Source organism: Schistocerca piceifrons, chromosome X (genome assembly GCF_021461385.2).
Source record: "Schistocerca piceifrons isolate TAMUIC-IGC-003096 chromosome X, iqSchPice1.1, whole genome shotgun sequence".
Lineage (NCBI taxonomy): Eukaryota > Metazoa > Arthropoda > Insecta > Orthoptera > Acrididae > Schistocerca > Schistocerca piceifrons.
In genome coordinates this window covers 267,181,998-267,198,171 of record NC_060149.1, presented here as the reverse complement: position 1 = coordinate 267,198,171, position 16,174 = coordinate 267,181,998, and the positions used below count along the sequence as shown (strand labels likewise).

The 16,174-nt window shown below is 39.4% G+C and overlaps 1 protein-coding gene across 1 annotated transcript in view; it reads left to right on the top strand.

The window, feature by feature from the left end:
• LOC124722302 overlaps positions 1–16,174 on the top strand; it is a 422,581-nt gene that overhangs the window by 284,747 nt on the left and 121,660 nt on the right. Inside the window, exon 6 of the mRNA XM_047247484.1 lies at positions 6,793–6,933. Coding sequence (XP_047103440.1) covers positions 6,793–6,933 — 141 coding nt within the window. The remainder of the gene's footprint in view (positions 1–6,792; positions 6,934–16,174) is intronic.

Here is a 16,174-nt window from a genome sequence, read left to right as displayed (position 1 = left end):
CAGTGCTGTTCTGGTGCAAATTTTGTTAGGACACTTACAAAAGCCGAGAGAAACTACTCAACTACAGAAAGAGAATGTCTTGCAGTGATCTGGGCCATGTGCAAATTTCAACAGTATCTCTATGGAAGGCAATTCACAGTTGTTACAGACCATCATTCACTTTGTTGGTTGACAGGTCTTAAGGATCCAACAGGACGACTCGCCAGGTGGGCACTATATCTTCAAGAGTATGACATTACCATAGTGTACAAAAGTGGAAGAAAACACCAAGATGCTGACTGTCTCTCAAGAAACCCTGTGCAAGACTATCAAGACTTTGATGAAGATAGTGACTGTTTTGCTGCACTCCAGGATCTCTCTGCTTAGCGGAAGAAGGACATCAAGATATCTCAAATTATGCTTGCTTTAAATCGGTCAGAGGGTGTGAAAGGACAATTTAAGGTAGTTAATGGATTACTTTGCAAGAAAATCTTTGATTCGTTTGGAAAGAGGTCATTCCTAATCACATGCGCTTAGATTTTCCAGAAATTCCATGACACACCTGAGAGGGCGGACATTTAGGATTTATTAAGACATACGATAGGATCCGCAAGAGGTTTTTCTGGCGAGGTTTATCTGTTGAGTGTGCCAGAGGAGAAAAGCAGTTCCTCAGAAACCACCTGGCTGACTCATACCGGTTCCACCAGCCGAAACGCCTTTCCAGCATATTGGGATTGACCTCCTCGGCTGAGGAAGCTCAGCAGTTGGCTCGACTCCGCATGCTGTAGGTTCAAGAAAATAATTGCCGAAGGTATGACGCGAGCCACCGCCCTGTTGTCTACCAGCCTGCTGACCTTATCTGGATCTTTACTCCTGTTCAGAAGGTTGGTCTCTCTGAGAAGCTCCTCAGGCACTACTGTGGACCTGCTGTTGACAAACACACCTGAACTTTACAACTCGGGTAGTGTAGAACAGGGAATCAGTGATCATAAAGCTGTTACAGTGTCACTGAATATGGCTGCAAATGGGAACACAAAGAAAGGCGGGAATATCTTTCTTCTTAGCAAGAGCAACAAGAAACAGATTTTAGATAACCTGAGAGGGCAGCTCAAAAATTACATCTCCAACACTTACGACATTGAGTATCAATGGGAAAAGTTCAAGAACATTGTACAATACACTTTAGACAGGTATGTCCTTAGGAAAGTTGTGAGGGATGGAAAAGTCCCACCGTGGTTTGACATTCATGTTAGGAAAATGATACAGAAGCAAATTTATAGTGTTTAGTGAATTTGAAAGTAAAATTCTGGCTAACGACTTGAAAAATCAGAACAAGTTTTGGTTTTATGTTAAATCAGTAAACAGATAGAAACCATATGTTCAGACACTCTGTGGTCATAATGGTATTGAAATGGAGAATGAAATAGAAAAGGCCAAAGTATTAAACGTTTTTCGAAAACATTTTCACAGAGGAAGATTGCATTGTAGTGCCTCCTCTAAAGCATCGCATGAATCACAAAGCAGCCGATATTGAAGTAAATGACCGTGGAATTAAAAAACAGCTGAAATCGCTCAACAGAGGGAAGGCCACTGGACCTGATGGGATGCCAGTATGATTCTACATGGAGTATATGAAAGAACTCGTCCACTTTCTAGCAGCAATACCATAGGTCTTTGGAGAAGTGAAATGTTCCCAGTGATTGTGAAAAACTGCCGGTCATTCCCGTTTTCAAGAAGGGTCTTCAAGCAGAGACACAAAACTATAGACCTACTTCTCTGTCATTGGTCAGTTACAGAATTTGGGAACATGGTCAGTTATAGAATTTGGTAACATGTTTTATGCTCATGTATTATAACATTTATGGAGACCAAAAATCTCCATAGGAACCAACATGAATTCCAAAAACAATGATTGTGTGAAACCCAACTTGCAGTGTTCATCCGTAAGACCCAGAAAGCAGTAGATACAGACATCCAGGTAGATGTTGTGAACCTTGACTTCCAGAAAGCATCAAAACAGTTCCACACTGGTGTCTAAATGAACAAAACATGAGCATATTGAATATCAAACCAACTGTGTGATTGAATTGAAGGGTTAATAGCAAACAGAACATAGCATGACCTTCTGAACAGAGAGCAGTCTTCAAGTGTAATAGCAATTTAGGGCATGCTACAGGGGAGTGTTACAGGCTCATTACATTTCACAATAAACATGAATGACCTAAAATTCTGCCATTACTGCATCTCCTACCGTCCAAACCTCGCGGAAGTTGTTCTGAGTACCTTGCAGAACTAGCATTCCTGGAAGAAAGGATATAGGGGAGGCATGGGTTAGCCACAGCCTGGGGGATGTTTCCAGAATGAGATTTTCACTCTGCAGTGGAGTGTGCGCTGATATGAAACTTCCTGGCAGATGAAAACTGTGTGCCGAGACTCGAACTAGGGACCTTTGCCTTTACCAGCTTAGGTACCCAAGCACGACTCAGGACCCATTGTCACAGCTTTAATTCCGCCAATACTTTGTCTCCAACCTTCCAAACCTCACAGAAGCTCTTCTGCGAACCTTGAAGAACTGGCACTCCTGGAAGAAAGGAACCTGAGGTTCTTACACATGGCATTTTGGAACATAATAGGTAGCGCATCCTGTTGCACACTTACCAATCTCTCATTCAGTATCACAGTAATCGCAAAACTGGAAAAAAATTTACTGTCACCATTACATATGTGTAGTAATACTGGTTCCACTACAGCTTCTCAGTAGAAAAAACATTATTTGTTTTCTAACAGCAAGTCTTGAGTGCTGAAGAAGACAAGATGAAGATACCTCATGAAGATAATTGGACAGTTTTCTGTATGCAAAACAAAATTGTGCCGCTGCACATTGTTTGTATAGAATGAAACCATGATCAAGAATAATTCTGAAAGAGGACAGTGGAGGGCTGTGAGTTGGTGACAGTACAATGCAGTACAAGGGATAGTGAAACTGGAGATTGATACCATGAGAACTGAATATTTAAGATGGGAAGTGGATGGCAAACAACAGTCACATGATGGATGCACAGTGTATAATTGTACAAAGCAGTAGCAAGTGTTGCAGTTAGCACCCAGTGGAGAAGTGCAGCTCTACAACTTACAGACTGGTTGGCGGCCCTGAAGTTGGAGATCAGACCACAGCAGACAACTGGAGATGAGTTATGTGTATCTTAGTTAGTGTGTGCTTGCATTAAAAGACTTGCATTGATGGAAGAGAGAGAGACAGTTCTGTAATTGATAGAGAAGTAATATTAGGCATATGACGTCAGCTGTTTTGGCCATGTGGTAGTGTTCTTACACCATCTTGCAGTGGTCTCAAAAGTTTGTGACAGTGATTACCTTAAGGCTATCTCTCTGGAGGTGGTATCTCAGAACTGTTCACACTTACCTCAGATGGATACATTTGCCCTTCTACATTGACCTAGAAAGCTTTAGTATCATCATGGAATCCCCCTGTATATACATACCTGTAAATTTGACACTTTGTGGCACCATTGGATGATGTTTTCGAACACGGGTTTGTGTCTAAAACTTGATTTACCAAGTCCCCACTACAACCTCTAGACGTGAATGAATTGTGAATCACCCTATGTATACTGATTACCAGTTGACAATTATATCATCTAAATAGTTAACCATGTCTGAAATATTTTGGCTTAGTTGCTCCAAGCAGAATTGGAAAATTGACAGTCTACTAGCAATTCTAAAGGGTAGCTTGTTATAGCTGATACAATGATAGCTTACAAATCCAATTTGTGCCTGACATCGTAAATGCGATAGGTAGCGAGCCTGGATATACATAAGGAAAGTGTGTAGACACATCAGAGTCCAATCAGCTGCCAAGTAAAACAGTCCAAAGAAATAACCGCCAGAGTGCTAAAAGTCACAGACAGGTAAAACAGAGCAAGAAGTTAGCAATATTTGTTAGTGAAGCACAGCACTGTCTGACATGATTGTGCCCCACTGAACACCAAGTTATATTAGTCATATGAAGATGTTTTATCCTGCCTTTTGTTGTTTACGACTTTGTACACAACAGTAAGGAGAGGTGGGCTACAGAGTGGTGCAGCAACCATCGTCGTAGAAAACCTGGACAGGAGCAGAAATGATTATCAAACAATTAACACAGCAAACAGAAGATTTACTAGTATTTCTCAGAACTACGAGGACTCGTTACAACTGATGTAACAAGAAATAGAGTCTAGCTATAATTACATAGAGTCTCTCTGCACTAAAGCACGAACTATGGTGTCGGAGCTGTGACTCAGTGGTGTCTACATAGCTTCACGTGAAGAAGTGGCTCCGAGCATGAGTGGGGCTAAGTCATTGCTACCGGCCGTCCTATACTGCAGTGGCAGAGGGCACTCATGGTACCGAGCTGTGGGAGGCATGGCTCAGCAGGCATGCCCCATTGGGTCTGCTGGATGCCACACGACCACTATTGACGTGTAACAGAAACTTGTTATTTCATTACCAACTATCATATGATGGTAGGTTGCTATCAGTACATGATACCACATCTTTTGGGGCTGTGTGATGTACCAGTGATGAGTTTAGGCTGTTGATGTCACTGTCTGAAGGCAGAAATATAGCAGGTGTAACTAAGGCTTCAATAATTAGGTACAAATTGCTTGATCCTCCAACCATGTAGGGTATTTCAATTTCTGGTAGCAGGCTAATGGCCATACACATGTGATGTGCTCACCATGACCCTTGGGCTTGATGCTGCTGAAAGTGGAACTGAGCTGTGAAAATAATATTGCTGCTGTTCTCTGTGTTCATGTGCTTATTTGGATGATTTATTCAAGAGGAAGAGCTTCGCAAATCAAGTAAGCAAATAACTTGCTGGACCACCTCTGGCCCTTTAGCAAGAAACTATTTGGCTTGGAACTGATTGATAGAGTTGTTGAATGCCCTCCTGAGGGATATCGTGCCATATTCCATCCAGTTAGCATGTTAGATTGTCAAAAGCCCAAGCTGGTTTGAGGGCCATGCCCACAATGCTACAAATGTTCTCAGTTGGAGAGAGATACGGAGACCTTGCTGGCAAAGGTTGGGTTCGGCAAATATGAAGACAAGTAGTGGAAACTCTTGCCCATGTGGGTGAGCTGATCTTGCTAAAATGTAAGCCGTAGATGGCTTGCCATGACGGCCAACAAAACGAGGCATAGAATATCATCGATGTACTGCTGTGCTGTAGGGGTGCCGCAGATGACAACAAAAGGGTTCCTGCTATGAAAAGAAATGGCCACCCAGTCCACCACTCCTGGTTATCGAGCAATATGGTGGATGGCAGGTTGGTATCCCACAGCTGTCAGAGACATCTCCAGACATATCTTCGCTGGTCATTGGGCTGCGTTCGAAGCAGAACTCATCACTGAATACAATTTTACTCCAGTCAATGAGATTTCAGACCAAAGACATCCCTGGAGATGCTCTGGACAGTGGTGCTGTACCAATGTGACTGTTGCCCACCATACGGCCAGACAACCAGGAATAATGGTAATTGGTGCCCATTCTTTTCATAGCAGGACCCGTTTGGTTGTCGTCTGTGGCACCCTACAGCACATTGATGGTATTCTATGCATCATTTTGTTGACCTTCAGGGCAAGCCATACTGAGCTTACACTTCAGCAAGATAGTGCCTGCCTTCACACTGGAAGAGTTTCTACTGCTTGTCTTCATGCTTGCCAAATCCTGCCTTGGCCAAGCAAGGTCAAACGAGAATGTTTGGAGCATTATGGGTAGGGCCCTCCAACCATCTCAGGATTTTGACAATCTAACATACCAATTGGCACAGTATCCATCAGGGGGACATCTAATAACTCTATCGATCAAATCCAAGCTGAATAATGGCTCGCATAATGGCCAGAGGTAGACCAAGGTTGGTTAATTGGTTGGTCGATTGAAGTTGGGAGGGGACCAAACAGCGAAGTCTTCGGTCCCATCAGTTAGGGAAGGATGGGGAAGGCAGTTGGCTGTGCCTTTTCCAAGGAACCAACCTGGAATTTTCCTGAAGCAATTTAAGGAAATCATGGAAAACTTAAATCAGGATGGCCTGATGTGGGTTTGAACCATCGTTCTCCCAAATGTGAGTCCAGTGTGCTAACCACTGTACCACCTTACTCAGTATGGAGCAAGGCATTATTGACTTGCTCAATTTGTGAAGCTCTTTCTCTTTAATAAATCACCCGTAATTTGTTTTTTGAAACCATTTGTTTATCTGTACCTGTACATCGCATCTACCGATTTCAGTCCCATTCAGATAATTCCTGTGTAGTGCTTTGTTCTTTTTTGTCTTAGAGTGTTCATATGGCTGGCATAGTGAGAGACATTAGATAACTCCTTCTTCTGCCTGCCACCCCTTCCTCCCTGCCTTTCTTCTATATGCTCTCCTTCCCCTTTACACCCCTCCCCTGTGCATGCTTCTCCCCTTCTTCTTCTAACACCTCCTGCACCCCAGCTGCTGTGGCCTACCACATTTCTCCCCCACACCTGCTCTCTCCACTACCTTCTAGTGCACTTGCTTCCTCTTACTCATTGTATGCATTGTCCCCCACCCCTTGCACCCTTTTTTCTCCTCACTTCATGGTCATACCAACTCCTCCCCCTGTAATTGCTATGTGTATTAATGACATGTAGTTTATCATTGATAATGGATAATTTTGTTATTTTCTGCTCTTCAGCCACTACTGTCACCTTTTTTTGAAGTAACCTATAGTCCAGTAAATGAGTGTGCATCTACAAAAATACCTAATCACACATTTTTTTGTTGCCTAGGTTTTGAAGCACTATGCAAGTGGAACTGTTAGGTATGGACCTCTGCACCAGATAAGTTTAGTTGGCACAGTTCATGAAGAAGTTGGTGGTTTCTTCCCAGACTTCTTGGCAAAGTTGGAAGAAAATCCATTTCTAAGAATGGTGAGTATACATTTGTTCTAGTCATATTTCAGATGAAACTTCCTTTGTTTCAGCATAATGGTATACTAAAAGCTATGCATCAGAGTCTGAATACATCAGTTACAGGAGAGTAAGCCAATAATTTTAGTTAATAATACCACAACATTATATAATACTTTAAGGGTTGTAAGTTGTCTGTATTTAAAAATGGAGATTTTTTTTCTCCATTATACAGTTCAACATTAGGTTACACTGCAGGCAATTTTTGAGGAAAATATGAAACTTTTTAATAGAGAATTAGAGATTTTACGCAATACTTTAGCAATATACTGGAACAGCACAAAGTGGGTATAGTGTGACATGGTCAGAATGAGTTGAACAAAGTTTGTTTGCAAAAGTGTATCATAAAACAAAGGAAGTATATTATTACTACTTGGCACACAGTCAGCTGAAAGAACAGTAGTAGGCTAGACATTCTTTCACAAGACCATATAGAAAGAAGCTCTGAATATATCGTAAAAACACAGATGGACTCCTCCTCATGGACTTAATCTGTAAGTGCCATAGTACTTTCAGACACAGAGCTAGGTTATGTGTAAGTAGTTTCCTACAGAAAATATGGAAGAAGACTCAATATATGTATGTGATGCAAGCAATCAGTTACTGTTGGTGGTGTACTGATGATCCAAAACATATTGAACACTGTCCATGACAAGATTGACTGCCACCAGCAAGCATTGTAGGCATATAATGTGGTAACAAAAGTATATAAGCAGGGCAGAGATGAACAGGACCTCATTCTAATGACAATATGTGTGGCAATTGGGAAATCTGCTAATGTGAGTGTCTTTGGGTAAGGGCAGATTGTTATGTCCATGCTCCTGGAAATGAGCAAGTCAGAAATGGTAAAGCTGGTTAGCTGTTCATGTGCTACTCTTGCCATCATCTGTGGAAAGCCACCCTGTATGACAGGCTAGGTGGCAATCTGTGGCATGTATGATGAGAGAGTACAATGCTGAAGCAGGCACAAGTGTTTCAGAGAACACAATCCAGTGCACATTGTTGAACACAGGGCTCCACAGTAGATGATCCCTGCAAGTGGCCATGTTGATCCAGAGACGTAATCACTTATGATAGCACAGTGCATGGGGTCATCAATGTTGGACAATGGATCAATGGAAACACGTCACCTGGTCAGATGAATCATATTTCTTGCTGCACCAGGTAAAAGCTCATTTCTGGGTATACTGTCATCCAGGTGAAAGCTTGCTTGGAACATGGCTCCTCACCATTATCACAGGCCACTGGGGGCAGTAGTACACTATAGGGAACAGTGACCTGGACTTCTGTGGAATTGGTGGTAGTAATCGAAGACACCATGGCAGCAGTGAACTACATGAATATTATTGTGGACTACATGTAATCCTTTTAGCTTGGTGATGTGTGATGATGCCTTCCCTGACTTTGCTACCATCTCCCAGCATGATAACTGACTGTCACAAGGCCAGAATCAGACTAAACTTGTTTGAGAAGCATGATAGTGAGTTTGCATTAATATTTGGTCACCAAATTTACCTTATCTGAGAACCCAGTGGAACTTATCTGGGTTGTCATCAGACTCCAGTTCCTGATCTGTAAATCACAGGCTCATAATTTATGAGAATTGCATAACGTGTATTTAAGACATCTGGAGCCACATACCTCTGGGAACCTACTAAGGAGTTATTGTATCAGTGCCATGCAGACTCGCTGCTATATTGCATTCCAAAGGTGGAGCAAAACACTATTCAGTGGGTTTTCATAATGTTTTGCTTCACCAGTGTATATACACTGCTTGCCATTAAAATTTGACACCATGAAGGTGACATACAGAAAATGTCAAAGTGGAATGAAGTGAACTATGTGCTTGGATGTGCAAATGATTAGCATTTCATTGCAGCCATCAAAGTACACAGGAGTGACACCATCTACATTCCATGTATAAGGAAATATTGCACAGTGGGTTTATCATTCAGAAATTGCAACTGAATGTTAGTTGTTTGTGAAAAGATCATGTTTTGCCTCATGCAAGAAGGAGAAATGTCTGTGAGCATGTGTCGGTCTTTGTCAGCAGCAGAATTGTGGACTTTTGAGACCGCAGTTTATTGTTCTACAATATTGCTGCTTATGTTGCTCATCCCACATCTATCATGCAAATGTAGAATCAGTGGATTCAATAGGGCCATACTTATAGAAAAGAGAGAGTTGTATACCAAATCGAGAACTTCAAATAACCCAAGATGAACTTTTATGAAACGATTGTAAATTTATAAACAGAGTAATTGAAAAAGCCACAAATATTTACTTTTGGAAAGAAACAATGGAAACTCCAACTAAGAGTATCAACAATGTAGGAAAAGACAGAATGCTAGTTACCATAAAGAAGACATGTTAGGTTGCAGACAGGCACTATTAAAAGACACTTTTGCAAATCTTTCTGCTACAGCCTTCATCAGCAAAAGAGAAATACACGCCATTCATACACACAAGCAAGCACACCTCATGCACACATGACCGAGGAGATGGTGGTCATGTGTGTGTGAGATGTGCTCGCTTGTGTGTATGAACAATGAAGGCTTTTGGAACATCAAAGCAATTCAGAGGTGGGCTGCTATACTTGTTAAAAGTAGTTTTGAACAACACATAAGTGTTACGGAGATGCTTCAGGATCTCAAATGGGAATCCCTGGAGGGAAGGCGACATTCTTGTCGAGAAACACTGTTGAGAAAATTTAGAGAACTGTCATTTGAAGCTGACTGCCGAATGATTCTACTGCCGTCAACATACATTGCAGCTAAGGACCACAAAGATAAGATATGAGAAATTAGGGCTCATGCGGAGGCATGTATCAGACATTTTTCCCTCGCTCTATTTGTGAGTGGAAAAGGAAAGTAAATGACTAGTAGTGGTACAGGGTACCCTCCACCATGCATCATATGGTGGCTTGCAGGGTCTCTATGTAGATGTAGAAGGCTGTGGCCAAAAGCTATGTAAGTGTCTTTTAATTGTTGATACTTTTGGAAACAATAATAATTTGGGTAACATAGTATAAAGTATATAAAATTTGTTAAGATGTATGACAAGCAGAGCTTTCATTAGAGTCTCTAACATTAACATTAATAAGAATTAAATTAATGTTAACCTAGAGATTTCAGGGACCTTCAATGAACATTTAAAAGTGTTACTGAGCAAATATGTCATAAGTCAGCTCATAGTGAGGCAACAAATAATAATAATAATAATAATAATAATAATAATAATAATATTTATTCAACATCGAATAATCAAATACAATCCCTAGAAATAATACAGTTTCAGGACATCATACAGATAATTCTTCTGAATACGTCAGTTTATAAATTACAAACTAAAGATTTGTTTGTATTAATAAATTTTATATTTTGATGGATTTTACATTTGGTAGTATACAATCACGATATTACAAATATTGTTTTTATCAACATTATATTAGTTGTAGGTTACTTAAAACTATGAGCTTGACGTACTTATGAAGCACTTTTCATACGGATATAATACTCGTCTAGAGAATAAAAAGGGTTTTCAATTAGAATTCTTTTTAGCTGATCTTTTAATTTGTTAGTAGGAAGGGCTGTGAGACTTTTTGGTAGAGCATTGGCTAGCTTCAGCCGAGCATGAAGTGCATTTTTTTCATATAAAGCTGTTCTGTGGTTATTTACATGGTATCCGAACTTTTGCCTTGTATCATACTGGTGCAGGTCACAGTTGAAATTTGGATTTATTGTTTTCACAAGCAATATAACTTTCAATATGTATACACCTATAATGGTAAGCACACCTAATTTTGGGAACAGATTCCGACATGAGTCTTGAGGTTTGGCACCACAAATAATTCTGATAACTTTTTTCTGTAGTATTAATAATGTACTTAGGTTGGCTTGAGTTGTTGCACCCCATATTTCTACAGCATAGTTTAAGTTTGATGAGAATAGGGCATGATAAGCAGTTTTTAGTACACACATGTCCTTACAATATTTGCTAATCATATTTATAGCAAACACATTCTTCGACAGCTTACATGCTAAGGAATCAATATGCATGTCCCATTTGAGGCTGTCCTGGATTGTAATTCCCAAGAACTTTGTCCATTTTTCCTTTTTTAGAATGTCATTTCCTATGGATAATTTCATGTCAAATTCTATTTGTTTCCTTGTGTTAAATTCCATCATTGCAGTCTTTGAAGCACTTACATTTAGATGGCTTTCATTAAAATACTTGACTACTTCATTAGTTACACTGTTGCACTGTACCTCCAGACTCTCATAGTCTTTGTGTTTACACACTATTGATGTGTCATCTGCATACAATATTTTTGTACAGTTAGGAGAACAATACTGTATATCATAAACATAAACTGAGCAAAGAAGGGGTCGCAAGACAGAACCTTGAGGCACTCCATATTTGATATTAGTAATTTTAGATTTGTAAGACCCACTGATTGTTTTAAGCAAGACAAATTGTTTTCTATTGCTCATATACGATTTTATTAGCTCATAGCCAGTTCCTCTGATACCCAGGTTCCACAGCTTGTCAAGTAATATGGTGATGTTGACACAATCAAAAGCTTTTTCTAGATCAAGGAACACTCCAGTTACATACTCCTTGTTCTCTATGGCCATTATTATTTTGTCTATTAATTGTGCTGCTGCTACTGATGTTGACTTGTTTTTCATGAAGCCATTCTGATTTTCAAATATTAAATTGTGTTGACTCAGGAATGTCATTAGTCTAGTATAAATAACTTTCTCAACTACCTTAGAAAATGCAGGTAAGATTGAGATGGGGCGGTAGTTTTCAATTTGAGATTTATCACCTTTGTTGTGAATCGGGGTTACTTGTGCTGTCTTTAGACTATCTGGGAAACAACCTGATGCAATTACATAATTTACTGCTGTGGCCATGGCATCAGATATGTTGTCTATGCATCTTTTCAGTGTACTGATAGACAATCCATCATAGCCTGCTGATTTTGTATTTTTTAATGACATTACTGTTTTTTTGACTTCCTTGTTATTGGTTGGGGCCAAGTATTTGGTTTGTTTGATTGGAATGCCCCTATATCTATGCTGAAGATTCTTAAAATGGTCATTGACAGATTTTCCAACAGAAGAAAAGTACTCATTAAAAACATTTGCAATCTGACATTGACATTTCATGATATGCCCTTTATGGTTTATAGTAAAATCACTTGTTGATCTGTCCTTACAATCCCTAAAGCTATTTATTACTTTCCAAACAGCTAAACCTGTGTTAGTAGAGTTTCTTAACATTGTGGCTACATATTTACTTTTAGTTTCTAGCAGAAGATCTTTATAATAATCCTGATAGTTCTTAAATTCTACCTTTAGTCTATTATTGTTGTTATTATTTATCATTGCATATTGGAAAAGTCTAAGTTTCTATCTTGCTGTTTTTACTTCATGATTTATCCAGTTATTTTTTTGTATCTTTTTGCAGTCATTTACTGTAAAGGTCATTTCTGGACATGAGACATTGAAGCAATAATAAAAATCTGATGAAAACTCACTGAAAGTAATGCTGTTTTTTTTTTCACCCCATTGTAGGCTTTTTAGCAAACTGTTGAAATCTTATAACATTGTCATCATTGGTCATTCTTTTTGTCACATATTGTTTCTCTTTTCTATTGACATGAAGATTTTCAGCTTCTATCAATACCTGTACTGCGTGGTGGTCGGAAATGGCAAGCTTCAGAACTGATGCACTGCATGTAAAGTGGGACTTGTTAGTTATAATGTTGTCAATGAATGATTTTACACTGTTGACCTCTCTAGTGGCCTCGTTTATCAGAAATGCTAAGTTAAATTGAGCTAGTATTAGCATTAGGTTTTTAGATACAGAGTCATTGGACAGCAAGTCAATGTTTATATCTCCAGTTAGTATTATGTTAACCCAGCCATTTTTATTGCAGTGTTTACTGTCAATGTCAACAATCAGGTCATTAAGAACATCAAAGAAACTATCTAGGCTACCAGATGGAGGTCTGTATAGGCCTATAATAATTAAGTTCTCTTTCCCCCACTTTTAATTAATTGCTGCTAGTTCTATTACACCCTCAATGCTGAACGCACTTACATCTATTACACTATAATTACTACCACTGGCTGCAAAGATAGCTACCCCACCACCACATTTCTCTTTTCTACTGAAGGCAGAGCAAAAGATCATGGAAAGTGGCTTACATAGACTAATTAGCTCATTTGTGTACCAGTGTTCACTTATAACTAAAACATCAGGGTTATCAATTGCTGCAATGGTATCCAACTCGTTGTGCTTATTGCCAAGACTTTGAAAGTTCTGCTGAATTAATTTGAAAGTGAGCTTGGATTGTTGAACGCTTGATGGACGTGTCACCCAACCAGAACCACTTATACATTTATCCCTAAAAAAGAAATATCAGTTGACAGAGTGGGTTTGGTATTTTTCACTATCCGTTGATTCAAGCTGGTCTGATTCCATGTACTGGGAGCCTGGGAAGAATCAGCTTTACCTGGGGTTTTCAGCAGCCATTTGTCCAATGTCGTCTGTCTATAGCCATTGCTGCAGTCTTCTTGTGTTGTGGAGCACTCATTCTTCGAATGTGTGTGTTTTGAGTATACGTTGTTCCTAGCATTTACGACGATTTCACAAATAATGGACGCTAAGTGACTTTTTCCGCGCCGATTGAGGTGAAGGCCGTGAGTGGTGTAAAGATCTCTACTAAAATGTTGCACGTTAACCATTTGTATATTTGCGTAACGGTTGCAAATTTCTGCATATTGACTGTTTGTATATGCTACTGCCCTGTTTACACACGAGAATTGAGGCAAGTCATACCTGTGTGGAATATTGAGAACAATGACGTTTGAGTCATTTAGATGGTTTAGAGCAGATTTTAGGGCGTTAACAGCATGCAAACCATCGTTGTGTGCGACGTCATTTGCACCACCACATATTACAATGAAATCTTCCTTCATTGTCTTTCGAGAGATATTGTTTACAGTTGAAAGCACTTGGTCAAGACGAGCGCCAGTTTTAATAAAACCTGAAGCATTCACTTCACTGTTTACACTTTTTATTTCGTGTGCAAGGCCTCTAAGATGACTATCACCCATTAAACATACGTTTATTCTTCTTGCTGCATTTGTGGTGTTAGTTAAATTAACTGTCGTCATGAATGTTGAATTTACCTTGCTTCTGTTTACGAGTGACGGTTTTGGCTGGCGAGGTTCCACATTTTGCTTAATAACAGGCTTTTTTTTCAGATGGTGCACGATTTGATCTTTTGTAGGTAGGACTACAGTTTTTTGGAGCACGGCAGGAGAATTTATTACTAAAGACGATGAAATGATTGCGCTATGGTTAGCGTTACCGGTAAGCACAGAATGTGTTGGAAAACTTGAAATGGCGACGGAATCTTCGGTCACTGCGTACACTTTATTTCTGTCGAATTCACTTACGCCCTGCTCGGCGGTTTTTAGTTTTCTATGATCATTTTCAAGACATTTGAGTCTATCAGCTAACACTTTGTTTTCTGCCAAGGATCTGCACACAATTTCTTGCAACGAATTAATAGTTTCAACTAGTTTTGCTTTGTCAGAATGGACTCCACATGTTACACACTTACATTTTGATCTGGATGATTTTTCACTGCGAGTTTTTGGCGTGGCACTAGACTTGAAACTTTGCAAAGCACTTTTGTTGATCATCTTCTTGCTATTGATGCCGGATAACATTTGAAAATTCGAAATAACTGGAGGCACAAATTAATTCAAATACCCTCAAGCAACAAGTTGCCAGTCAGCATTTTCTTTGATGTGACTAGTACATTGATTGTACTGCTCACAATCTGCTATTAGAGAAAGCCTGGCATTGTGGTCTCTGTAGCTCATTAGATAAAATGGTGAAATCATCTCCCATCAGTAATAGAATGAAGTAATTCTGGAGACAGTATACTGCAAATCTAGAATATTTCTTGCATTGAGCTGGGGAGATAACCAAATTGCCTCTCAGCATTCTGTCCTAGATACTGTATTGTTTTTCATTTATACTATTATGATGGTGAATATAAAATTATGCTGTTTGCAGATGACTTCAGTATGGAGACTCAAAATTTGTAACCTACAACACCAATTATAACCTTTCCAACGTCCTTAACTGATTAACTGCCAACTTCCTTTTCGTCTACCTAAGCAAGACCCAACTCATTCACTTGCGCTCTAGACCCAAAAATCCTTAAGAATTGATCATAACATACAGTAAAAATCAGCAGTTGCACAGACTAAGTGCTTGATACTGAAAACTAAATTAGGAGTAGCAGGAACCTCATGTACCTAAGACTATGTACTGATTGACTATAACTACTTTTGTATGTGAATACTTTCTTACATAGTTGCATAGAAGACCATAGAGTCAGTCCATTCATGTGTTATGTATTGTGGAATTATTTTCTGTGGAAACTCATCTCTTCCTCAAATTTTTGTTTGCCAGAAAAAAGTGATTAGAGTTATGGAACAAGTAAAAAACCCTTCTACTGCGTATTGTTGAGGCTACTTACCACTAAATACTCTTTTATGTGCTTTGTTTTAAATACCCTTAAGCTCTGTGAAAGCAATGCAAAAATCTATAGGCATGGCATGTACCTTGAATTAAGAAATCCATTAGGTATGCTGGTGCTGAAACGGATTGTTCTTTCTACCCTATTGATGAGTTGTAAAATGTAAACTCTCCCGATAAATAAATATCAAAAGCGTTTTCATGGTTTTCAAGTGCTAATAGAAGTGTCATTTATGTAAGTTTATTATCATGTAGTTATTGTGCAGTCTGTGTTTTTAAATGTAGCAAAATTTGAAGGTTGGTTGAACACTTTGGTGCTTTACAGTGCATGGTACTATTGGAAGGAAGGGAAGATGATTAGTTTTTCTCATCCCATTGATTGCAAGGTTATTACAGATGGAGCACAAGCTTGAGTTGCAGAAGGATTGGAAAGCAGACTGGTTGTGCCCTTTCTAAGGAACATTCCCGACATTCACTTTAAATAGTATAGGAAAATCACAGAAAACCTAAATCTGATTAGCTGATCAAGGATTTGATCTGCTGCTGCTCTCCTGAATGAGTTCAGTATCTTACCTCAGCCCCAACTTGTTCAGTCAGGTCATATTCGAGGTGGTATATGCCCATGCTGTCT